This window comes from Chiloscyllium punctatum, chromosome 22 (genome assembly GCF_047496795.1).
Source record: "Chiloscyllium punctatum isolate Juve2018m chromosome 22, sChiPun1.3, whole genome shotgun sequence".
NCBI lineage: Eukaryota > Metazoa > Chordata > Chondrichthyes > Orectolobiformes > Hemiscylliidae > Chiloscyllium > Chiloscyllium punctatum.
Window position 1 is genome coordinate 51,175,650 of NC_092760.1, and position 26,260 is coordinate 51,201,909.

The 26,260-nt window shown below is 39.3% G+C and overlaps 1 protein-coding gene across 7 annotated transcripts in view; it reads right to left on the reverse strand.

Moving 5' to 3' along the window:
• Positions 1 to 1,719: 1,719 nt before the first annotated feature.
• Positions 1,720 to 26,260, reverse strand: part of znf143b (zinc finger protein 143b) — a 102,868-nt gene continuing 78,327 nt past the window's right edge. For all 7 annotated transcript variants that reach the window (XM_072592277.1, XM_072592276.1, XM_072592275.1 and 4 more), the window contains 3 exons: positions 9,996 to 10,157; positions 8,350 to 8,532; positions 1,720 to 3,122 (listed from right to left, as the gene is read on the reverse strand). In XM_072592277.1, the coding sequence (XP_072448378.1) occupies positions 3,033 to 3,122; positions 8,350 to 8,532; positions 9,996 to 10,157 (435 nt within the window). In that variant the 3' untranslated portion in view covers positions 1,720 to 3,032. The remainder of the gene's footprint in view (positions 3,123 to 8,349; positions 8,533 to 9,995; positions 10,158 to 26,260) is intronic.

Consider the following 26,260-nt stretch of genomic DNA (forward strand, 5'->3'; position numbering starts at 1 on the left):
TGGAGTGGTTTATGGGCCACTAAACAGTACTGGCAGTGTGAGGCATGCAATTAATCAAGAGATGAGAGAAGCATGTAACATTGGCAATGTAGTTATCATGGTGACTTTGATGTACATATAGACTGGGTAACTTAGCACTGGAGCTATGGAGGATGAGTTTCTGGAGTATGTTAGGGATAGTTTTCTAAAGCATTATGTTGAGCTGACAAGAGGACGTGCTTTTTTAGATCTAGTATCACGTAATGAAAAACAGACTAATTAAAAAATCTTGTAAACTACAATGAGTATCCACAATGTGATATAAATGTTATATTGTTTTTGAAAGTGAGGTTGCTCACTCTGAAACAAGTGTGTTAGATTTGAATATGGGGAAATTATGAAGACGAGGTACAAATTGGATGAGGTGGATTAGGAACGTACATGAAAAGGCATAACTGAACGTCTTTGAAGAACTATTGTATGACTTACAGCAACTATAATTTTTTTTCCAGGTACAAAAATTCCAATAAGGTCAATTGTCACCAATGAAGGAAGTTCAGGATTACACAAGATTAAAAATTGTTCATGAAGTTGCTAGAAATAGCAGCAAAGATATAAAAGTAAGCTTGTAAAAACTTCTACGGGTACATAGACAGGAAACATTTTACTAAAATTAACTCGGGTCCAGTCAGGCAGAGTCTGGGGAATCTATAATGGGTCGAGAAGGTAAATATGTTTACTTTGGGTCTATTTTCACTGAGGGAGATAGATAGAAGAAATCTCTTTGAACTAAAGATCCAAGTGGTTAAGGAGAATAAGGAGCTGAAGGAAATTAATATTAGTGAAAAGATTGTAGTGGAGAAATTTATGGACTTTAGGTTGATAAAGGCGAAAGTGAGGACTGCAGATGCTAGAGATTAAAGTCGAGAGTGTGGTGCTGGAAAAGCACAGCAGCTCAGTCAACATCAGAGGATAAGGAAAATCGATGTTTCGGGCAAAAGCCCTTTATCAGGGCTTCAAAACATTGATTTTCCTGCTCCACCTGCTGCACTTTTCTAGCATCACACTCTCGACCTTAGGGTGATAAATCCCAGAAGTTGGTGGTCTTGTTGAAGAAAGTGCCTATAGATAGTCGATGTGTTGATGATTATCTTCCAAAATTCTAGTTTCTGGAATGACTCCTGTGGAGTGGAACGTAGCAAATGTCACCCCACTATTAAAGAGCAAGACCTCACTACTCCTGTATGCAAATCCTCTTACAATAACCTTCTCATTGGCCTCGCTAATTGTTTGCTGAACTTAGTCTTCAGTGATCAGAAACATGTCAAAATATTCAAAACTACTCAGCATTGTATTGACTGCTGCATAGGCAAAATCCATTAACTATTTGGAAGATGGCGTATACAGAAAAATGAGACATTAATGCAATTTTGGTTCTGTTTGGTGAAACATTTTGACCAAGAAGAGCAAGACGACTTCCTTCGTCTCTATAAATACAGCCATGAAATTCTTATCTTCCAACAGAACCAAACAATTTGGATGGACCCAATTTACAGCATTTAATTCTTCAGATGGCTCTTCAACAATGCAGAACTCCCTTAATATTGTGCTGGAGTACCCATCTAAAATGTGTGTTCAGGTTCTGCTTCCTGAGTGCTACCAAGGAAGCCAAGCTTAGTTAGAATGAATAACTGATGTTTTTAAACATTAGAAACTCAAATAAAAAGCCTCACAAGAGAATTAATTTCAAAATATTTTCTTTTAATATACTTAAAAAAAATTCCCTGGCAAAACCTGCTGACAAGAAGTTACACTACTTCTAAATAAAAAAGTAAACATTTAAATTTTTTTCCTAATTTATTTTTTAAAAATATAGTATAGTAGCAATAACTTGTATGAAGTCTCCTTAACAAAGTGGCTTTTATGCTTTAATAAATCAACCTTTCTACTGATAGATGTTATTGCCAAAATCTAAGCATATCTGTTTAAAATCCTACACACACGATGCACCTTTATTATCAATTCATCAAATCATTCATGCAACCAATTGTATTTTTTTCCTTTGTTTTCATCATTTAAAATGCCTTCAGAATAATGCCTGACACAAAAAAGTGTTTTTTGAATAAAGCAACATAAATTTGGATTGTATATGTTTAATATTGCACAACCAAAGCTCCTCCTTTTGTACTTTTACATGATCATACGTAAAAAGTAAAATGTAGGTTACATCTGTGGCATTAGTATGTATTTACAGGTAATTGGTCACAAGCAAAGATCAAACACCTTTTAGTAGTATGAAATTAGTTTCCATAAAAGTGTAAAACTGTAGTCCCAAATATGTTCATCTCTTTAATGTTTGCACTAGAATATAATATTCTATCACTTAAGATTTCCCAGGTGTTAAAATACATGCAGAAATAACTTTTTAATGCATGCTCCACATTTTCGGGTCTACAGTTTAAAGTACCTTAATATCAAGAACCTGATTTGTTTAGTCCAAACTGTACACAGTTAACAGACAGTGATAATTTACACTCTAAAGCTGCAATATATCATAAGACGTTTATGCAAACTTTAGCAAAACCATTTAACAGGAAATGTATGTGTCCAGTAAAGTTGATGAACTAATTTGGAATAAAGAATCCATATCTTTAAACTGGAAATCAGTAGTACAGTAAATATTATTCTGACTCATACCTCCAACTCGAATACAGTTTTGCAAAGATACTATTTTCTTCAAGTGCGCTGCATCTAATAGACCTGAGCAGTGACAAAATAAATTAGAACAGTATACAAGCAAAGATTGGAGATAAATTAATACTCAACTTCTTAGACTAGTTTGCAGTGCAAAAACTTTGCTTCATTAGCTTATTTTCAACTAGTACTCTGAACGCTTGAAAAATTCATGACATTTACAACAATATATTGCAGCTTTAAAAATGTTTAAAAGCTACACAGGGGCTGTAAGTGATACAGTCTGTGTATTTTATACAGTACAATTATTGTTAGAAATAGGCAGAACTGCAGCCCTTACATTATTTTCAATTATTTCTTTATTGATGTTCATCAAGTCCTGGTGATTCACCACGCTGTATTCTAGACGCTAATCTGATCGCTTCCTCCAATGATTGCTGCTCGCCAAGCTATAAGAAAACATAATTATAATAATTTTTATAATGTAATATTCCTTTTTTATAAAACTCCATTTGCCAATTCAAAACAATGTGCCACTGATCATTAGACATTGTCAATCAAAACACCGAGAATAGCTCAAATTATATTGTGACAATGCTGCTCCTTCAGCAAGGTTATGTTGTCCTTGAGGTTTTTTCCAAGAGGGAATGTAAAAGGCAGAGGTTCCAATTTGTCTGGGAGTAGGGACTTTGCTAATGGCTAAGATATATTGTCTAAGGCAACAATCAGGGAAAAGGCTTTTAGGTTTTTTTAAAAAAAAACACTTGTACAATGAAAGGGGAGTGGCCAGTTCTTCCAGTTCAGACTTGTTTCTGGCTTCATTTGGTTTTAGCAAGCAGTCTGTTCGAAGATCCTGGTCAAAGAAAGCTGCTGGGAAAAAATGATTCCCTGATTCAACATATGTCCCAGGTAGATTCCCTCTGCCATCTCTCTAATATCTCTCCCGTAACCACCTGTGTTTGAATTTACCTTTTTGCCAAGGAGTATGTTTATGAGGATGTTGCAGGAAATTGGAACAGTACTTTGTTAAGTTGTGGGGGAATATCGTGTCAGTCGAGCTTTCATTTCATTATTATTCTAAATTCTGTGTCCTTTTGTTTGTTTTTCATTCGGTGGTGTGTAAATGAATTCTGTTTTACTTGAAGCCAAGTGGTTTGACCAGTTGCATCACTCCTGCGATATCCACCTTACATCTGCCTAAAACAACTAGAAAAGTTAGAATCTGGGCGACCGTCTTCAAGTGTTTTGAGGGGGTCTGGACTGGTCCATAACAGTATGAATAGTCAAGTTAGCTACATGGAAACAGGAAATAGAGACAAGAGTAGGCCATTCGTCCCTCTGAGCCTGCTCTACCAATCAATATGATCATGGCTGATCATCCAATTCAGTGCCCTATTCCCACTTTCTCCCCATACCCTTTGGTCCTTTTTGTCTTCAGAAGTATATCTAACTCCTTCTTGAAAACATTCAATGTTTTAGCCTCAGCTGCTTTCCGTGGCAGAGAATTCCAAAAGCTCGCCATTCTCTCGGTGAAAAAAGATTCCCTCAGCTCACCCTTAAAATGTGACATTTGATTTTGGACTCCTTGGTCATCAGGAGAATTTAAACAGTCTAGATCCGTTAGAATTTTATAGGATTTGATAAATCTCTTCTCATTCTTCTCAACTCTAGTGAATTTAGTCCTAACTGATCCAGTCTGTCTTCATATATCAGTCCCACCATCCTAGGAATCAACCTGGTAAATCTTTGTTGCACTTCCATAGTCAGAACCTTTCCTCGGGGAAGGAGACCAAAGCTGCACAGTGGTTAGCACTGCTGCCTCATAGCGCCAGGGACCCAGGTTCAATTCCCGCCTCAAACTGTGTGGAGTTTGCACGTTCTCCCCGTGTCTGCGTGGGTTTCCTCCGGGTGCTCCGGTTTCCTCCCACAGTCCAAAGATGTGCAGGTCAGGTGAATTGGCCATGCTAAATTGCCCGTAGTGTTAGGTAAGGGGTAAATGTAGGGGTATGGGTGGGTTGTGCTTTGGCGGGTCGGGGTGGACTTGTTGGGCCGAAGGGCCTGTTTCCACACTGTAAGTAATCTAATCTAAAAAAGTACTCCTGCTGTGGTCTCACCAAGGCTCCGTATAACTGCAGCAAGACATTACTGCTCCTGTACTCAAATCCTCTCACTATGAAGGCTAATGTATCATTTGTTTTCTTCATCCCCTGCTGCATGCTAACTTTCAGTGACTTCAGCAAAGGCATCCAATTCTCGTCGCACCTTCCACTTTATCAATCTATTGCCATTCAGATAATAATCTGCTTTCCTGATTTTGCTAATGAAGTGGATAATCCCACATTTATCCACATTAGACTTTGTCTACCATGCATTTGTCCACTCACTCAACTTCTCCAAATCACACTGCAGCAACTCTGTATCATCCTCTCAGTTGATCCTCCAGCCAGCTTTCTATCATCTGAAAACCTGGTGACATTATATTTAAATCCCTCATTTAAACCATTACTATATATATTGTGAATAGCTGGGGTTCAAGCACTGATCCATGTGGTACCACCACTGCCTTCCACTCAGAAAAAGACAGAAAATTTGTTTTTTTTCCTATCTGTCAACCAACTCTCTATCCAGGTAGGTACACAAACCCAAATCCCATGCTTTAGTTTTACATGCTAATCTCTGACATAGGACCTTCTCGAAAGCCTTCTGCAAGTTCAGGCAGGAACAACAGTGTAGAGTTTTAAATATTAGAAAATGTCTATGTATTTTAGAAGCTTCATAAAAAGTCAAGTCAGGTGCAAAGGTACAGGTGTTGAATTTAAGGGTTGAAATAATCCATTGCTACGTCAAACATCTCCACAAATCCTGCATATTGTTTTACAAAGTGTTTTCCATGGAGAAGATCACGAGTTACTGTCTTTCTAATTTCATAACTATTTAGCTAATTGGTCATTTTACTCAGGAGATGTAATAGAAATTGTTGATCTAACGCATCCTACAGCACGGTTGGATCATTACTGCTTACAGTCATCTCTCTACAGACAGATCAGTTCGAGAAGATTCCAAATTAATTTTATGGTACGATCCATACCTGCAAAGTCTCTCAGCTTTGCTCTTTTGTTACATACCTTCCTTCAGCCAGAACAAGTACAATGTAAACAAAAAGAAGCCAATACAGTAGCTGTCAAAGGAACCACCACAACTTCATACTTATATAAAGCACATATAACCCATTGCAAAATATAGAAGAAAGCTGGACCAACCACCATTCTCAGAGATAACAAACAATGTTATTTTATCACAGCAAATTGAAACACTTTAGAAAACAAAACCAGCTGATTTGATATTCTGTACTGTTTGGAGACAAAGCAATGAGACCTAAAGTTTTACACTGATGATCAAACAAATTGTCCGGTAGCAGAGCACAAATTTCAGCTTAAACTTGCCAGTTGCCTGTTGGTAATTGTGTAGTCTAAAGGACAGCTAATGCACAGAAACTAATTATCTATCATCACAAAAGCTGTTCCAAGGACCAAACAAAAGGTAGCTACCCAACTGAACAGAGTTTGAACATATCTCCTTTCTATTACTTAGATGCAATTAGTTTTTACTGATTGTCCTTGTAAGAATACTGAAGGTGAATTCCAATTTTATCCTTATTCTGCATTTTTATTGCATCATCAGTAGTGAAAACAACAGCCACAAGTGCGAGTTTATTAATTTTTACTCTAGAAACATACCTAAATTGACAGGTTTCCATCCCATTTTATGTTGATTGTTTGTAATAAAATATTTAAGTACAATTTTGAAAACATTTTGCTATGTTAATTTTTTAATCAACAATAGAAAAAATGAAGATCAACAGTAATTTATCTTTGCAAGACCTTGCACAACTTATGACATTAATACCGCCTTAGGAGGAATTAGAGATCTGAATAAATGCTATCATGCCAGTAATATCCACATCCTCATTATGGATTATAAAAGTGTGCAGTGAGATTAAACCATAAAAGCAAAAATTTGAAAAATACAGATGAAATAAAAATTCTGAATTTCAAGTATTTCATACTAAGGAGCCACTGATAATTTAGTATTATGTTGATGATAAAGGAAGGGAACTCATGGGATTGAACGCAAGTCGAGTTGTATATGAATCACAACTTGTGATTAATAGGATGAACGGTGTTGCTCTCTCTTTCTCCTTTGATGGGTTCAACACTGTGGAACAACATGTCAACATGATTCAAGCTTTTTAAAAAGATATGGGAAAAAAGTGAGAGAGGAACATTTACTGTTTTAAATAGCTGGAGCAATAACCAAGTTAGGGAATTTTGATGGAACCACTGCCACTCTGGCAGAAGAACTTTGGTGGAAACCCACTTTACTATATCAGTGAAGTTATTGCCAAACTAGCAGCTGAGAGTGGAGAAAGCACTTGAAAACTTCACTCTCCACTCTGACTTAGTTTGAACACTTCACTTCCCTAAATACATCTTGGGATTTCAATTATAATAAAGAACTGTACATCACTAAAGCAGATAGAATCATTGAGTCATAAAGATGTACAGCATGGAAACAAACCCTTCGATCCAATTTATCCATGCCGACCAGATATCACAGCACTTAGCCCGTTATCCCTCTCAAACTTTCCTCTTCATATTCCCATCCAGATGCCTTTTAAATGTTGTAATTGTACTAGACTTCAGCACTTCCTCTGGCAGCTCCTTCCATACGTGCACAACCCTTTGCTTGAAAAAGTTGCCCCTTAGGCCCCTTTTAAATCTTTCCCCTCTCATCCTAAATCTATGCCCTCTAATTCTGGACTCCCCCACCCCAAGGAAAAGACCTAGTCTCTTTTCCCTATCCATGCCCCTCATGATTTTCTAAACCTCTATAAGGTCATCCCTCAGCCTCTGACGTTCCAGGGAAAACAGCCCCAGCCTATTCAGCCCCTCCCTGTAGCTCAAACCCTCCAACCCCAGCAACATCTTTGTAAATCTTTTCTGAACCCTTTCAAGTCTCACAACATCCTTCCAATAGGAGGGACACCAGAATTGCACACAATATTCCAAAAGAGGCCTAATCAATGTCTTGTACAGCCTCAACACAATTTGATTTGTGAATTTGCTGATTTTGTATATAAAAGGTATCAAACTAATCATGAATAAATGATCACTGATTTCTTCAGAGAACTGAATTTTGATTTTTGTTTTTCAATTCCAGCACATAATTACATGTCTTGAATCGCTGTAATGCAGTAGGAAAAAACCTCGGCAGCATCATCAGATTACAGTAGTTCTTTGATTTGAAAGGAACATAAACATTAAACGTAAAGCATATCAAACTTTATTGATGCATAATATGCAATAAAAGCAGTAATTTTACCCTTCCACCAGGGTCACAATGCTGGCAAGACTTCAATGTGAAAGAAGCAACAAGGTTTTAAAGATACAAGAACAAAGTTAAAGGGGGATGAGAAGAGACAAAATTATAAGGAACTCTGACAAACACTGGATTTTGAAATCAGTCATTAAGAATGCTTAACACACAAAGATCTCTAGTATAATACAAAACTGTCAGGTCGTTTTGTTTTTTAGACAAGATTTTTCAATTTCATTCTGAAAAAAAAAACATCAAAGCATTTCCTTTTTATATTAAGTTCGAATGATGAAAACCCACCTGCACTGCAATTTGAGTGCCATTTGCCGTAGCCAGTAATGTTACAGGTCGTGCTCCTCCAGTTACTAAATGATGCTCATGATTCTGTTGGGTAACCATTTTTTCCACTTCAACAGATGCAGCTTGTAATGCAGCTATAGTAGCCTCACCTCTCATCTCACAATCTGGTGTCACTATAGCCACCTTTAGAAAAACAAGTGTTTTTAATTTTTTTTTTCAAAATGCTTTCAATTCACAAAGCACATAATCTCTTCATTCCATTTCATAAATTTGGTTTAATTATTAATTTTAGAAGATTATTTTGAATAATGCCGTCAACTGGTCATGGTATTTCAACAGAAATCTAATTCATGTATAACTGGACTGCCAAATACAGCTGTCGGTCATCGATGCCTTGTTATCCAGACATCTGATCTAGTGATTGGAAAACATTTTGCTTTTGTGAGCTATTATTGCTACAATGAATAATAAACAAATGTTATTGACTTAAGTGTCGTTTATGTCAGTGACAGAGTTAATAAATCTGTTTCATAACAGCGAACAAGGACAGTCTGTTTAAAGTTTTTTTGAAAAAAAACAAAAGTAGGTAAGCGCCTGGTATATGATTTTGAAATTCCCAAATTCCTCAGTTTTGCACTGCTTTCATTCACTCAAGTTGTCAGTTAAGTCCTCATGACCAAAAAACAAACAAAGGCTTAATAATTTGTAAAATGAAGAGGCCCTGTTACGGTTTCATAGTCTTGCTAGGGAACTAGTCTGACAGCCTTTTTAAATGTAAAAAATATGTGAAACAAGAACAACATGGGAAGGCTCGAGAAAGAAAAGAAATGAAGAGTTCTTAGGTAAGCAGGAATGTGGAGTTAAGGACATGATCAGATCAATCATGATCTTTCTGAATATATAGCAGGTTCAAGGGACCAAATAGCCTATTCCTGCTTCTACTTTAGGGAAGTCCAATGGCAGAGCTAGGCTCGACTGATAAGGAGGATTAAATTTGAGACTGGACCAAATTGGCAAGAGCAGTATAAAGTTCTGAAGTGGGAAATGCCAGCACACCTAGACCAAAGGCTGAACCAAGAATGACACTGACATGCAACCTAGAGACTAAATAAGAATAAAGAACAAAACAAAAATTTTTGAATTTATATAGTACCTTTCACAATCTCAGAACATCTCAAAACATTTTAAAATCAATAAAAGAGATTCATCAGCATGAAATGAATGTAACCTGAAATTGGCAACTCAGAGAATGATGGGGTGTCATGATGCCACTGAACTTGCCACTGCTCAAGTCTATATTCCATATTTATAAGTCTATTCAACATGTAGTCTCAAATAAATTTCTTTTTAACTTTATTTTGTTCACAATAAATTATGCAATAAATAGATGTGGAAAATCAATTAAATATTTTGCATTGTGAGCAAATTCAAAACATGCACATCCATAGCTATACCAAATTATGGTAGGTTTATTTTGTTCTGAGAAAGTGAAAAATAATTCAGAAGTTTAGAAAAAAATAGAAATTCTGCATAAATGCATAGAATTCGAAAAGTCTAGCTAGTCTGAGCACAAGTCTGGCCCTTGACTGATCAACAGCCAAAAGAAAATATTATTCTAATCTCAAAATACAACAGAACTCCATTACCTGTTGACCATCTGAACCATCTGTTGTTACCATTGTAACCGAGTGCGTATCTTGTGTTGATATAACTGCATCATGCGTTGGGACTGTGATGGTAGTGCCATCCTGTGTAACCATTGTTATAGTATTGCCAATTCCTTGCAGATCTGTCTGAGATATGTTGACCTGAAACAAACAAATAAAGCAGTTTTCAAATTTTAACATGCAGACCCAGATTTGTTTTTTTTTTCCCAATTGCTGATCTCTTGGATTACTGCAGACACAGAGTGAAGATTGTCTAATTTTCAGTGGGTAGAAGGCAAAGAATAATTTAACTGGATGGGAACATGTAATTTAGTCAAGTTCAATCTCATATTTTGTCCATACTTATATGTAATAGTAATTTTGTAGTTATTCTGTAATATTTGAATTGCACATCACTTACAGTAAAGTAATAATACAAAAATTTAGAGAACAAAGAAATAACATTGCAAACTGATAAAAGAACCTAACTTTTGTTTCTCAAAGTGCATTTATTCCTTAAAATACCCTGGAAGGGCAAGGCATCTCAAAAATTAGAACAGATGAAGCTAGTTGTTTTATATTGCTACTATACAATAGCAACAAGCATTGCTACTAACGAAATGCTGCTCTCAAGCCAAAAAGACATTCTGCCTATCACACAAATAAATCATATGGCATATGAATTTCAGTGTTAGCATGATACCATATACATAGGCCAAACATCCCAAATACTCTCAAATTGTATCAAACAGCAAACCCCTTTGACTGTTCACTGCAGGTATTGACTGTACCAGTCAGTCTCTGCTTGTAAAACTGAAGACACAGTTTCCAACATTAGACATGTTTTTACACTTGGACAACATTTGTTAGACAGTTCTGACTGTGTAAAGAATTACAGTGACAAGTCAGGATTATCAGTCTCACAGTGTAGTAGACTGTGCATACTATATAACATATATAAATGCGACATATATAAATACACCGGGCCCTGTGCTTTACAGCAAGAACATGTACATAGACTGCAACATTGGTGACGGCCATTTCCAGACCAATGCTTCAACCAGTCACAATCCCTGCTGGTTTTTTATCAAAATTTGGCAGTTAACGATCAGTCAACAGCAACACCTTTGTCAATCAGAGTCCACTTGCTTAGTGATCACTGATCAAACCATCAGTCTCTCCTTGTACAGTAAAAATATTATTTTCCATTTACACTGCTTTTTCGTGTGAATTGTCCTAATGAATAAAAAATGAAAAGCTAGAGAAAATAACATCAGTTTGAAGATGTAGAGTCCAAAAACCGGGCTTACCAGTGTGGAATGAATCAGCTGAATCTGCTCATGAACGCTTTGCTAAATATAATAACTAAAGTGTGCAAATGTAGTAATCCACAACAAAACATAAACAAAAAAAAACCAAACCAAATGAGCCTCAGCTAAGATGATGAATAGTAGAAAAAAACAGTAATGATGTTATTTCCTACAAGTCCAGGAATGATCAAATTTCCATTTCTAATGGCAACAAACACCAAGATGTTCATCCCAATTGGGGATAACAATGATGCTATAATTTGTGGCTCTCTCTTCACTTCCAGGAATTTGTATATACCCAGTGATTTGTACACTGATTCAATCTAACTCCTTGCTGTGCAAAATTGAGTTATGATGCTTTCTCTACTCTCTCTACCCTGTAACACGTTTAGCAAGGGCAGGGGGGGCAAGTGTGTGGAAGAGCGAGAGAGGGTAAAAAGCAGATGTTGCCAATTTGTTTTCTGAACATAATTTAAAATTGAGAGTAACATTCACATTATAGAAATATTTGAAATACATAAGTACGTGAAAATTATGGGTTACACACACCGTAGTTTCAAAATGAACCAGTGACTCAAATGTTAATCCCTTCTGCTCCCATGTTGACAAAAATAAACAAAATACAACGGTTAACATAATTTCTGGATAATGCATTTGGACCAACTACAAAGAACATAATAAATAGGTCTTAATTAGTAGTAAATTAATACTGGTTTTTATGTGCTTCAGTTGCACCACAGTTTTGGAACCAAAAGGTCACCTTTTCAGACTGAGTGAAACTACAAACTAGCTTGGAAAACATTCTGCAGTAATTGACAGATTTGTCTAAAATTCTCAAATGTTTTTATCCAGACAGGGTAAACAGACTCTGGCATGTATTCTGTTCTGGCTAAAAGGAACAAAGCTAAAATGCTCAAAGTGTAAAGTGAAGTTGTAAAATGTTTCCAAATTTCAACCTTCCATGTGTAATGTTTGAATTTTGGAGTTTTTAACTTTTTTAATGAAACAAACTCATTCCAAAAAAAATTATCCCATATATACTCAAGTAATAATTGAATCTCTTTAACTACTTTTTAAGGTTAAATTTTTGGGGTAGACTATTACATGGATACAACATTTGAGGGGCTGAAATTCATGCCGTATCATTAGCAGAAGCCCAAATGCTCTCCAAACGAATAAAACAACACAAGTTGCAGTAGTTCTGAAAACCCGGAACGCAGCATGACGGCCAGCAGACTGGAAGACCTGGTGTGGAGTTTAATGACCGGCACGCCGACTCATAGATGTTTATCTGTTATCTGTGAAGAACGACGGTCGATTTTTATAGGTGGTATATGGAAACTTCCAGATATTTTGGCCAAACAGGAGATCAACTATTACTTGAGCATATATGGTTATATTACATAGATGGTATTAATTTTAGATCTAGACAATGAATCAGCTCAGCTCGGAGGCTGATCGAGTGGAATCAAAGTGGAGTTGGCAAACACATTTGAAGATTCTTCAAGATGCTTGAGGTCAAGTCATCAGTTCATAGAAAAATGATGCAAAACAATTTAGGTAAGCACAAGTAACTGACAAAGAAGTGTCCCCTTCATTACCAGTATATTGATTTAAATGCTTATATAACAGCCTTGAAACATTTACAAGCAGGTAAATGAGTTGGATGCAAACATTTAATAATATAAATTATATGAATACCATTGTATTTAAATTGAGCAGTAACTATGAAATGCAGGGAACTAATTATCACCTACAAGTAGGTATTATGGAATAAAACTGAGGTTTAAGAAACAAAAGTGATAGAAATGATGACCAAAGATAGACCAAATAAAGACATAGAATAAAGAACAAAGTGAGGGGGAGATCAAACAATTCAGCATATTCATTTATAAATGATCCTGGGGTTGTAGAAAAAGAAAATGTTGTAAAAGGAAAGGGAGCCACAGAAAATATATATTGGTGAACTTGTTCAAATCTTAAAAGTATTATTGAAAACTAAGTAGTAGTTATCATGACATAATGTAATGACACGTATAATGTTAAATCTTGCAGTTTTCAGTACAACAGTATCCACTACATAAAATCATAGAGTTATAGAGATGTACAGGACAGAAACAGACCCTTCAGTCCAACTCGTTCATGCTGACCAGATATCTTAAATTAATCTAATCCCATTTGTCAGCATTTAGCCCATATCCCTCTAAACTCTTCCGATTGATATACCCTTCCAGATGCCTTTTAAATGTTGACATTGTACCAGCGTCCACCACTTCCTTTGGCAGCTCATTCCATACATACACCATCCTCTGTGTGAAAAAGTTGACTCTTAGGTCCGTTTTAAAATTTTTCACCTCTCACCCTGAATCTATGCCCTCCAGTTCTGGACTCACCCATAGGGAAAAGACCTTGTCTATTTACCCTATCCATGACTCTCGTGATTTTATTAACCTCCCAGCCTTCAACACTCCAGGAAAAACAGCCCCAGTGGATTCAGTCTCTCCCTATACCTCAAACTCTCCAACCCTCATCCTTGCAAATCTTCTCTGAACCCTTTCAAGTTTCACAAGTAGCTCCTGAACCTATGCAGATATAAACTAGAGGTTCCACATTCACTTTTTATTTCAATATATTTTTATTGAAAAAACAGATTTCTAAAATAGTACAAATACAAAACAATACAATTCAAAACAATACAAAGAAAGAACACAAAAAAAAGTAAAAGAAAAACCCAAACCGCCCTCATGTAAAAATGTATAAATATACATAGAAAAATATATAATAAAAAACCCCAGCTAACTATTTAACTCAATAAATAATAACCAACAATAAACTAATAGAGAGTAATAACTCAACTCAGCCAAACAAGGCACTCATACATTTGCAGTTCCTCCTTCCTGGATATTGGACTCGTAAAACACAATAGTTATGGTTATATAAAAGCCCTTATTAGTGTGCAGATAAATCTGCATCCAGGTATTCCAAAAAGGGCCACCAGGCCTTATAGAAATTCTCAGTTTTGTAGTCTACCATACTTCTGAGAAAATCGAAAGGGAATATGCTCCATAACAATCTTCCGCCAACCTGACTGGCCTGGGGGGGGGGGGGGGGGGGGGAGAGGTGGTGGTGGTTTCAGATACCCAACCTAGCAAGATATTCTTCCTTGCGCAGAAGGTGAGGATGTTGAAAAGTTTTTTCTTATGCGCATCTGCAGGGAACACACTGGGCAGGCCAAGGAGGAGAGAGATCAGGTCCTTCTCTACTCCTACACTAAAATCCTCTCCAGTGCACCCACCACAGTGGTCCAGTATGTTTAAAGTGTACCACAAGACCAGAGACAATGGGTAAGAACGCCTGTACCTACCTTACGCTTGGGACATGCTGAAGATACTCCTGGTTTAAATTTTGACAAACGGTCCAGAGCCAAGTGGACCCCGTGGAGAATCTTCAACTGTAAAGCATGAGTCCTATTGCAACTTGATATCTTTCTTGCGTTTTGCCAAGTATCTTCCCATGCCTCTGAATAGACCTCAATGTCTAGCTCTCTCTCCCATACCCTGCAGAATTGATAGAACTTACCTGAGGTGGTATTCCCCAATTGATGATATAAAGTGCTGACAGAAAGTGTACTCTTAGCACTGAGCACTCTCCTTTCTGTGTCGGATTCGTAGGGATCAGACAAAAGTCTTTTTTTGAATAAAATCCCAAACTTGATAACAAAAACGAAAGAGGTCCCTGTTAGATAGCGCGTGTTTTCGTGCTAACTGATCAATGCACATCATTGTGTCTCCCTCAAAAAGAAACACCATGCAAGACACACCCCGAGCTGCCCAATGCTTGAATCCTGAATCTATCACCCCCGGTTGAAAACCCGGCAAACCCACTATAGGTGTAAGAGAAGATGTTTTGCCAACATTGCCTTCCCTCTGCCGAATTGCCCTCCAAGCTTCAACAGTATTGACAACCATTGGGTTAGGGCAATATTCCCTAACTGTCCTCATTTTGTCCAAAAACAGCAAGGTAGTAAGGGGCACCTTGCCTGGGAGGTTTCAATATCTAACCATATTGAAAAAGGGTGCCCACAAGCCCAATCACTCATGTAGGATAAAAGCAAGCCTAGTTAGGTAGGTTTTAATGTCCGGGAGATCCACTCCCCGCAATCTGTGAGGCAATTGCAGTTTAGCTAATTTAATGAGGGGCCCCTGATGATGCCAAATACCAGCTGTTCGGTCTCCTGAATGTTTGTTTATTGAAAATCAGGGAGCATTATCCATATAGGGTATAACAAAGTGGGGGGAGGAGGAATATTCATCTTAATAAGTGCTATCCAACCCAACCACAAGACTGGAAGCACCTCCCATCTTTGAAGGTCTTGTCTGATTTTGTCAAATAATTGAACAAAATTAGCTTTGAACAGTCAATCCAGAACTCAAGTAATGAATATGCCGAAGTACACAAAACTCCTGTGACCACTTAATTGGGAATTGATATTCGCCCTCAAGACCTAGCACCTTCGTAAGATCATCCACAGGCACAGCCTCTGATTTTGCAAGATTAATCTTGTACCCCGAAAAGGCGCCAAACGCACTGATGCATTGTATCAGGTAAGGGTTAGACAAAAAAAAATGAGGACATCATCCGCGTACAACAAAATCTTATGTAATTTTGACCCCACTTCTGGAGCCGATATATTAGGATCCCAACAAATGGCCTCCGCCAATGGTTCAATCACCAATGTAAAAAGCAGTGGCGAAAGGGGACAGTCCTGCTGGCTGCCCCTAACAATGTTAAAATTGCTGGATTGCACCCCATTGGTGATGACCAAAGTGAGAGGATCACTGTAGAGAACCTTTACCCATCTTATAAATACTTCACCCAAACCAAACCGCTCCAGAGTATAGAAAAGGTACGGCCACTCAACTCTGTCAAATGCCTTCTCTGCATCATCAATCCCTGTATTGACTATTGTTGGCATGCTTGAATTACATTAAGCAGTCTGCTAACATTATTGGAGGATCTGCGGCCCTTTATGAAGCTCATCTGGTCTTCTTTAACAATAGAAGTTAACACAGTCTCCAGCCTTAATGCAAGAGTCTGAGAGAGGATTTTAAAGTTCACATTGAAAAATGAAGTGGTCCTCCAGGACCTTTCCATTTTTCAGAATAAGCAAAATATTGACGTCTCTCAGAGATGTCGGGAGACAATCATGGCTGTATGAGTCATTAAACATGTTGAACATCAGGCCTGACGATATGTTTATAAATTCCTTACAGAATTCACTGGGAAATCCATCAGGACCAGGCGCCTTTCCACTCTGAAGCTGCCTCAGAGCTTCCTGCATCTCTTGCTCTGATAAGAGGGCATTGAGAAAGGATTCCTGTTCGGGGGTCACACCCAGATCCTTTCAGTTTGGCCCTCCCCTCCTCACAACCCTCAGATTGGTACAATTTAAGAGTAAAATCTCTGGAATGCTATATTAATCTTTTTGGAGTCACATGTTAGGTTCCCAGACTATTCCCTAATTGCCGTAATGGCTTGAGGGGCACTCCTTTTCCTGTCAAGATATGCTAGATACTTGCCTGGCCTGTCACCATGCTCTTATGCCTTTGCCTTGTAAACGTAAGCTCATTCTTTGCTGTCTGTGTGAGCATGGAATTCAATGGAGACCACAGCGCCATAACCCTCTGTAGCTTCACCAATGAGGGCCTGTCAAAGTAGGCCTTCTCGGCTGCCTTCAACGGTGCTTCAAGGAGACATTGCTGCTCACCCTTCTGCTGCTTCCTACTGGCAGAATATGAAATAACTAACCCCTGGCATAGGCTTTGGCAATTTCCCAAAGGGCAGATGGGCTACTAACCAAGCCTGAGTTGATGCCTAGGAACGCCCGAAATTCCAGAGAGTAGTCCACCAACTTATTACCCTTGAGGATAATGGCATCCATTTGCCAGTGCTTTGAACCCATGTAACGTCCTTAATCTTAACCAACAGGTTCACTGGAGCATGATCGGAGATGGTAATATTACCAATCGTACCAGGTACCACCAAGTCCAGGGATGCCAAGGAGGTCAGAGAAAAAAAATCAATCCTGGTGTGACATCTGTGTGAATTGAAAAAAACCCATAAAATCCCTACCTGTAGGGTGCAGACACTTCCAAACGTCCAGCAACCTAACTCCACATACAGACCCACTAATTGTTCAGTTTGTACAGAGGGTATTGGAGGGCTTCTGGGATCCATCTGGGACTTGAGACTGATCAGTTTAGAGAACACATCTACCAAAAGTTTGAGTGGATCGGCTGGAGGGCAATAAACATTTAAAACACCATATTCTTCCCAGTTTATCAGGGCTTTGAGAATTAGAAATCACCCATGTGTATGTCTTTAACACACTCTCGTAACTAAAATGGGAGATTCCTCCTAACCAGTATCGCCACTCCCCTACTTTTGGTATTAAAAGATGAAAAGTAAATCCGATCAAAGCCATTCTGCTGGAGTTTCAAATGCTCCCTGTCATCCAAGTGTGTAGATAGAACATAGAAGAATACAGCGCAGTACAGGCCCTTCGGCCCTCGATGTTGCGCCGATCAAAGCCCACCTAACCTACACTAACCCACTATCCTCCATATACCTATCCAATGCCCGCTTAAATACCCATAAAGAGGGAGAGTCCACCACTGCTACTGGCAGGGCATTCCATGAACTTACGACTCGCTGAGTGAAGAACATACCCCTAACATCAGTCCTATATCTACCCCCCCTTAATTTAAAGCTATGCCCCTTATAATGGCTGACTCCATACGTGGAAAAAGGTTCTCACTGTCAACCCTATCTAACCCCCTAATCATCTTGTACACCTCTATCAAGTCACCTCTAAACCTTCTTTTCTCCAATGAAAACAACCCCAAGTGCCTCAGCCTTTCCTCATAGGATCTTCCTACCATACCAGGCAACATCCTGGTAAACTTCCTCTGCACCCGTTCCAGTGCCTCCACATCCTTCCTATAGTATGGCGACCAAAACTGCACACAATATTCCAGATGCGGCCGCACCAGAGTCTTATACAACTGCAGCATGACCTCAGGACTCCGGAACTCAATTCCTCTACCAATAAAAGCCAGTACGCCATATGCCTTCTTCACTGCACTATTTACCTGGGTGGCAACTTTCAGAGATCTGTGTACATGGACACCAAGATCCCTCTGCTCTTCCACACTACCAAGTATCCGACCATTAGCCCAGTACCCCATCTTTTTGTTACTCTTACCAAAGTGAATCACCTCACACTTAGCTACATTGAACTCCATTTGCCACCTTTCTGCACAGCTCTGCAGCTTCTCTATATCCCGCTGTAACCTGCCACATCCTTCCTCACTGTCTACAACTCCTCCGACTTTCGTATCATCCGCAAACTTGCTCACCCAACCTTCTAACCCTTCCTCCAGGTAATTTATAAAAATGACAAACAGCAATGGTCCCAAAACAGATCCTTGCGGAACACCGCTAGTGACGGCACTCCAAGATGAACCTTTGCCATCAACTACTACCCTCTGTCTTCTTCCAGCCAGCCAATTCCTAATCCAAACCTCCAACTCACCATCAATGCCATATCTCTGTATTTTCTGCAGTAGCCTACCATGGGGGACCTTATCAAACGTCTTACTAAAATCCATATATACATCTACCGCTTTCCCCTCATCTACCTCCTTAGTCACCTTCTCAAAGAATTCAATAAGGTTTGTGAGGCACGACCTGCCCTTCACAAAACCATGCTGACTATCCTTGATCACAATATTCTTATCCAGATGTACATAAATCCTATCCCTTATAATTCTCTCTAAGACTTTGCCCACAACAGAAGTGAGATTCACTGGCCTATAGTTACTAGGATTATCCCTACTCCCCTTCTTGAACAAGGGAACCACGTTTGCTAGCCTCCAGTCCTCTGGCACTACTCCTGTAGACAAAGAGGACACAAAAATCAAGGCCAATGGCTCTGCAATCTCCTCCCTTGCTTCCCAGAGAATCCTAGGATAAATGCCATCAGGCCCAGGGGACTTATCTATTTTCACCCTTGCCAGAATTTCCAACACCTCTTCTCTACATATCTCAAAGCCATCCATTCTACTTATTCGTGCCTCAGTATTCATATGGACAACAATGTCCTGTTCCTGAGTGAATACTGACGAAAAGTATTCATTCAGTGCCTCCCCAATCTCTTCAGCCTCCACACGCAGCTTCCCATTACTATCCTTGATTGGACCTATTCCTACCCTAGTCATTCTTTTATTCCTAACATACCTATAGAAAGCCTTAGGGTTTTCCCTAATCCTACCAACTAAGGACCTTTCATGTCCCCTCCTTGCTGCTCTTAGCTCTCTCTTCAGGTCCTTCCGGGCTACCTTATAACTCTCAATCGCCCCTATTGAACCTTCACGCCTCATCTTTACAAAGGCCGCCCTCTTCCATTTAACAAGGGATTCCAATTCCTTATTAAACTACGGCTCCCTCACACGACCCTTTCCTCCCTGCCTGATAGGTACGTACTTATCAAGGACACTCAATAGTTGCTCCTTGAAAAAGTTCCACATATCAATTACGCTCTTGCCTTGGAATCTACTTTTCCAATCCACACATCCTAAGTCATGCCTCACCGCATCATAATTACCCTGCCCCCAGCTATAACTCTTGCCCTGTAGTACACACTTATCCCTCTCCATCACTAGAGTAAAAATCACCGGTAACAAACCAATATCCACCTTCGCCTTTCTAAGACTCAAAAGTACCTCCTTCCTTTTAATTGGTGAGTGACTCCTCTTGACATTCCAGGTACACCATTTAATCAAGTTATAAGTCATAACCTTCTGCAGTAACATTTAGATTCCAGACAGGAGGAATTCAAACCACAAACTGCCAAGCCTTAGTGTTGGAAGATCCATCGAACACATCAATTACATAAACCAAAACTATTATAGTTAACAAACCTACAAAGCTATCAAAGATTATAAACAATGAAAACCAAAAAACAAACCGATATTTCAAGCGCCAACAGCGCCAAATAGGGGAACTCACCCCCTGCCCAAAGTACCAACTACCCATTCCAAAACCCAATTTCCCATCCCGCTGCCAAGACTATAGCCCAGGCATATATATATGCCTGAACCAGGCATAAACTGCCCATAAGTAGGCATCTAGCCATCCCAACCATTTTCCCTCCTCCTAGCTCAAGCCGAACCGCAAACACAAGCAGCAAAGAAAGAAAGTACACCATGAAATAGCAATGTGAATAAATACATTTTTTTAAAGAAAAAAGGGGTAAATACCCGACCCAGCCTTTGGTCTAACTTAACTTAGAAATTGAGAGTATACATCTCAACCACCACCAAACATAGTTTAAAACATATTTTTACCAATTAAAAAAAAGGAAAAGAAAGCCCCAATTGGACTTCCTCTCTTTTTTTAATAGAGACATACCCAACTAACACTATTTGTACATATTAAATTGTTCAAATTAGGTTAATTTGTCCACAAAGCCTCTTGCCTTCTTCGACACATCAAAGAGATGTACGGATCCTACTAAGGTGTATCGAAGCACTACCAGATACCTCAGAGAGTACAGGATCCCAAGCTCCCTCAGTTTTCTCTTAACACCATCATAGGTATTTTTTTCTGGATCACCACTGCTGAGAAGTCCTGGAAGAACATGATCTTAGAGCCATCATACATTAGGGCTTCGGACCCTTCCCCTGGAATCCAGAAGCTGCCATGATTCTTTCCTTATCTCTATAATGATGAAACTGCACCAAGAGAGGACAAGGATGTTGACCCAGACCGATCTCCGCACCATTACCCGGTGAGCGCTCTCGACCTTTAAGCCTCTCATTCCAGGCTCAAAAGTTAAGGAATTTCAGCAACCAGACCTCAATAAATTCCGCTGGCCACTCACCTTCCTTACCTTCTGGCAGACCAATGATCAGAATATTTTTTCTCCTGCCCCTGTTCTCAAGATCATCCATTTGGTCACGCAAATTATGGACCTGCGTCTCAAGGGCTTGGATCTTATCCCTGGAGGAACTGGTACCAGCTTCCACCACTGTGACTCTGTGTTCAATTTCATCTGTCTCTTTTCCCAGGTGTCCCACTGCTGTTCATGCTTCTCCAGCATGATAGAGGAAAAGCTGGCCCCCAATCTCTATCTGCTTACCCAATATCTCACGAGATTTCACAAGCTCCTTCACCAGGACCTGGTAGGTAATCGAGTCTGAGGATCTTGCAGGCTGGGCCGTGGGCCCGGCCTCGGATGCTCCTCCTCCTCCTTCAGCATTTCTGGGCGGCGAAAACACAGGTAAGTTGATTTTTCGCAGTTTCCTGGGACTCCACGACCTTTCCAGAGTCCCAGGATATCGCAATGGTCCAGGTTGGGTGGGGTTAGAAGTCTGTCCCACTTGTGCTGCAGTGCAGAGCTCTGCAACGCGATCCTCCTAGATTGCCGCCATCTTGGATCCCCCACATTCACTTTTAAAGAATTTATTATAACAGTGATTTCGAGTTTTCATGACTTCCAATTACTTGGATGTTACTTTTCGAAAAGATTCAGAGAGCAGCCTCCATCTTCTCCTCCTTCTTACACAGTCTCCTTGCTCTTTTTCATTCCTTGCAGTCTCACTCTCTTTGCCCCTCACATCTGCCTGCTTCGTCCCCCCAGCTCGCAGCTGTTATAACCAGTCAACAGAAATCCGCATGGTGAAACAAACATCATGTTTGACAGAAGTCTTTGAGGATGTAAATTGCAGGGTGGATCATGGACTACTAATATATGTTGTGTTTTTAGATTTCCAAAAAAACATTGAGTATGGTGCCAAGTTAAAGGATACTGCAGATAATAAGAGGCCAGAGCGATGAGATCATTAATGGATAAAAGTTCCGCTAACAAAAAATGGAGCTCTGAGATAAATGGCCAATTTTCAGGTTGGCAAACTCTCACAAATGCAATGATGCAGGAATGATTGCTGGACTTCAACTATTTACAATGTTAATAACATTTGTCAAAAAGGTTTGGCAACAATTCAAAGATAGGTAGGTAAGTTGTAAAGATGGTACAAAGAGACTGTAAAGAGACACAGAAAGGTTAAGTGACAGGGTAAGATCATTGCAGATGGAGTATAATATTGGAAATGTGTAGTTGGTACTTTGGCAGGAAGAGAAGAAAAACTATCATTTAAATAAAAAGACAATGCAAGATGCTGCCATGAAGAGAAATCTGAGTATGCAGACATAGTAATTAAGGAGGCAAATGGAATGTTGGTCTTTATCACAAAAGGGATGCAGTATAAAAACATTGAAATATTATTCCAAGTGTATAGGCATTGGTGAGACCAACAGTACTGTGTAGCTTTACCCTCTTCATTTAGAAGAGATGGGGAGAAGGTGGTGTAATGATAATGTCACTGCACTAGTAATCCAGAATTCCAAGGCTAATATTCTGGGAATGTAGTGTTCTGACTATGTAGTTATCTAACTTATTAATTTATAAAATTATTGGCTGGATATATATATATATATATATATTTATTACAGAACCTATTGAAAAGAAACTTTTCAAAGCAAAGAACACTTGTTATAGCAGCAAAGATTCTGGATTAGTGGGGCTGGAAAAGCACAGCAGTTCAGACAGCATCCAAGGAGCAGTAAAATCAACGTTTCGGGCAAAAGCCCTTCATCAGGAATACAGGCAGAGTGCCTGAAGGGTGGAGAGATAAATGAGAGGAGGGTGGGGGTGGGGAGAAAGTAGCATAGAGTACAATAGGTGAGTGGGGGAGGGGATGAAGATGATAGGTCAGGGAGGCGGGTGGAGTGGATAGGTGGAAAAGATGATAGGCAGGTAGGACAAGTCATGGGGACAGTGCTGAGCTGGAAGTTTGGAACTGGGGTGAGGTGGGGGAAGGGGAAATGAGGAAACTGGCGAAGTTCACATTGATGCCCTGGGGTTGAAGTGTTCTGAGGCAGAAGATGAGGCGTTCTTCCTCCAGGCGTCGAGTGGTGAGGGAGACCATAGCAACAAAGATGCTGCATTTACAAAATACGTAAAATGCTTGGAGTCATGGGTCTGCAACACGTTCAGGAAAAGGTCACATGACTCATTTTGTGGTTGTAAAGCACCTTGTGTCTGGGCACAGACAGTGAGAAATAATTTACCACAGAGGCAACAACCTCTGCCCACTTGCTCTCTGTGAAATTTCTCTCAAAGTTTGAGATTTGAAAATGCCCCAGAAGGCCTAATCACCACATGGGCATGGTTCTTAAAAGTCTCAATCTATACCATCATCACCACAACAAAAATAATCAAATAGTCATTAATAATCCAAAAATAAACCACAGTGCCAACTGCATTTGTGGAAAGTGACTTGGGTTGCAGAACAGCATTTTGTGTAATCTGCAAATATTGCTTTTTTTTCCTGAATATAACTATTACTTGGCCAAAGTACTTTAGGATAACATTCCACAGTTTAATACTTTCTCCAAGCTTGCAGATATGTGCCTGTGTGGAAACATACGTTTTTGCATGCATGGAGAGGTGTGTAGAACTGTGCACAAGCTGTAAAACCTCAGCAGATCTGGCAGTATCTGAGGAAAGAGAGTTAACGTTTCAGGTCTAGTGATCCTTCTTCAGAATGCTCTTCGGTGGCTGGAGGAGTGCCAGTGTGCGTGTTGAGGTCTGTGTGGATGGATGGGTGTGCACACGCATGCTGAGGAGAGAAGCATGTGCCAGAGAGGGCTGTACGTGGGGGAAACAACATTTGCAGGGAGAGGTGCATGAGGGATGAGGTGTGTGTGGTGGGGGAGGTCAGCACGCAACAAGGCAGTTGTGTGTGGAGCAGAGGTGCATGTTGGCGGGGGGGGGGGTGCGAATGTGGAGACACACAGGTGTGGTAAGGGTTTTGTTACATTTAAAATGGAAGTTGGATGTATTTGCAAATTTAAATCCTTTTTTGTCAATAATCTGTCCAGGTTCCTTTAAGGTTCCTTCATTCCTGGGATCATTCCTATAAACTTCTGCTGGACCCCTTTCCTTGCCCCACACCTCCATTGTACACAAGAAATCTTGAGATTGGAAAAGGAAGGTGATATTGCCAATTTCATATCTATATCATTTATATCCTTTAAGGAACCTGGCTAACTTGATATGGAGCTGCATGCAGTTTAATATAAATGATATAGATATGAAATTGGCAATATCACCTTCCTTTTCCAATCTCAAGATTTCTTGTGTACAATGGATGTGTGGGGCAAGGAAAGGGGTCCAGCAGAAGTTTATAGGAATGATCCCAGGAATGAAGGCTTTTATTATGAAGAGCAGTTGAGGATTCAGTCTAAACTCAATGGAGTTTAGGAGGTTGGGGATGGTATCTCATTAGAACTTACAGAATACTGAAAGGCTTGGACAGAGTAGACCATAGAGAAGATCCTTCCTCTAGCAGGAGAGACTAGGACCCAAGGACATAGCCCAAGTGAAGGGGATCAAGGATTATGGGAAAAAAGGAAGATGGGGTTAAAAAACCATCAGCCATGAGAATGGCAAAGCAGACTCAAAGGGGCAAATAGCCTAATTTTGCTCCTATATCGTATGGTCTTTCAGCCTACATGTGACTCCAGATACACACATGGTTAATGCTTAATTGCCCTCTGAAACAGCCAAGCAAGCGCTTCAGTTGTTCTAAACTGGAGCACCATGGATGCATCTGTACAACATGGAGTGCAACTGTACTTTATTACCACAAGCAACTAGGATATGCAACAAATGCTAGCTTGCCAGCAATGCCCAAATGCCATGAAAAAAGCAAACGAACAAAATCACAACAACACAATTTTAAAATGAGGAATATTTCATTTAAAATGAAGAAATTTTTCTCTTAAAAGATCTCCATCTTTGGAATTCTCTTCCACTGACATCATGGAAGCCAAATCATTAAGTATGGTCTATATTGAGTTTGACAGATTTTTCATTGTCAAGGAAGTCAAAGGTTATAGGGAGCAGACATGAAAATGGAATTAAGGCCAAAGTCCAGCAGCCATGATCTTATTGATTGCTAGAGTAAGCTGCAAGAGCCAATTGGTTTGCTCCAGCTCCTAGTTTTTAAACAATCTGCAAATAAAGTAGCAAAAGTTGTTTGTCAATCTAAAAATATATTTTCTCCATTCTTGCTGGTCCACTGAACTTGGGCCAAATGAAAAAAAAACTGTTGAATTCTACATAATTGTTTGCCAATGCTCTGTATGTAAACTTGACTGAAAGATACTGCTGACACTCAGGTATTCTTGTCTTTCTGAGCAACTAATATTGATATTTGGCCTATTTTAATATAATTTTTTTTTAAAATTTACTTTGTGATGAATAGCATATAATTCTTCATATTTTTTGGAATCTGATTTCAAAATATATTCTGTTGCATTTTAGTTACCTCTGAGTTAAATCCAACATTTTGTCAGAGCATAGTTGAGTCTGGATCCTGTGGCATTAATGGAAAGGTATGAATATTAGTGAGTTTTGAGAAGAGTTGTAGCTCAGGTTAAGGTTCTCGATGGAAGTTTGCTCACTGAGCTGGAAGGTTCATTTTCAGACGTTTCGTCACCATACTAGATAACATCACCAGTGAGCTTCTGGTGAAGTACTGGTGTTATGACTCGCTTTCTATTTATGTTTCTAGGTTTCCTTGGGTTGATGATGTCATTTCCTGTTCTTTTTCACATAGGTTGGTAAATAGGGTCGAAGTCAAAGTGTTTGTTGATAGAGTTCTGGTCGGAATGCCACGTTTCTAGGAATTCTCATGTGTCTCTCTCTGTTTGGCTTGTCCTAGGATGGATATGTTGTCCCAGTCGAAGTGGTGTCCTTCCTCATCTGTATGTAAGGATATTAGTCAGAGTTGGTCATGTCTTTTTGTGGCTAGTTGATGTTCATGT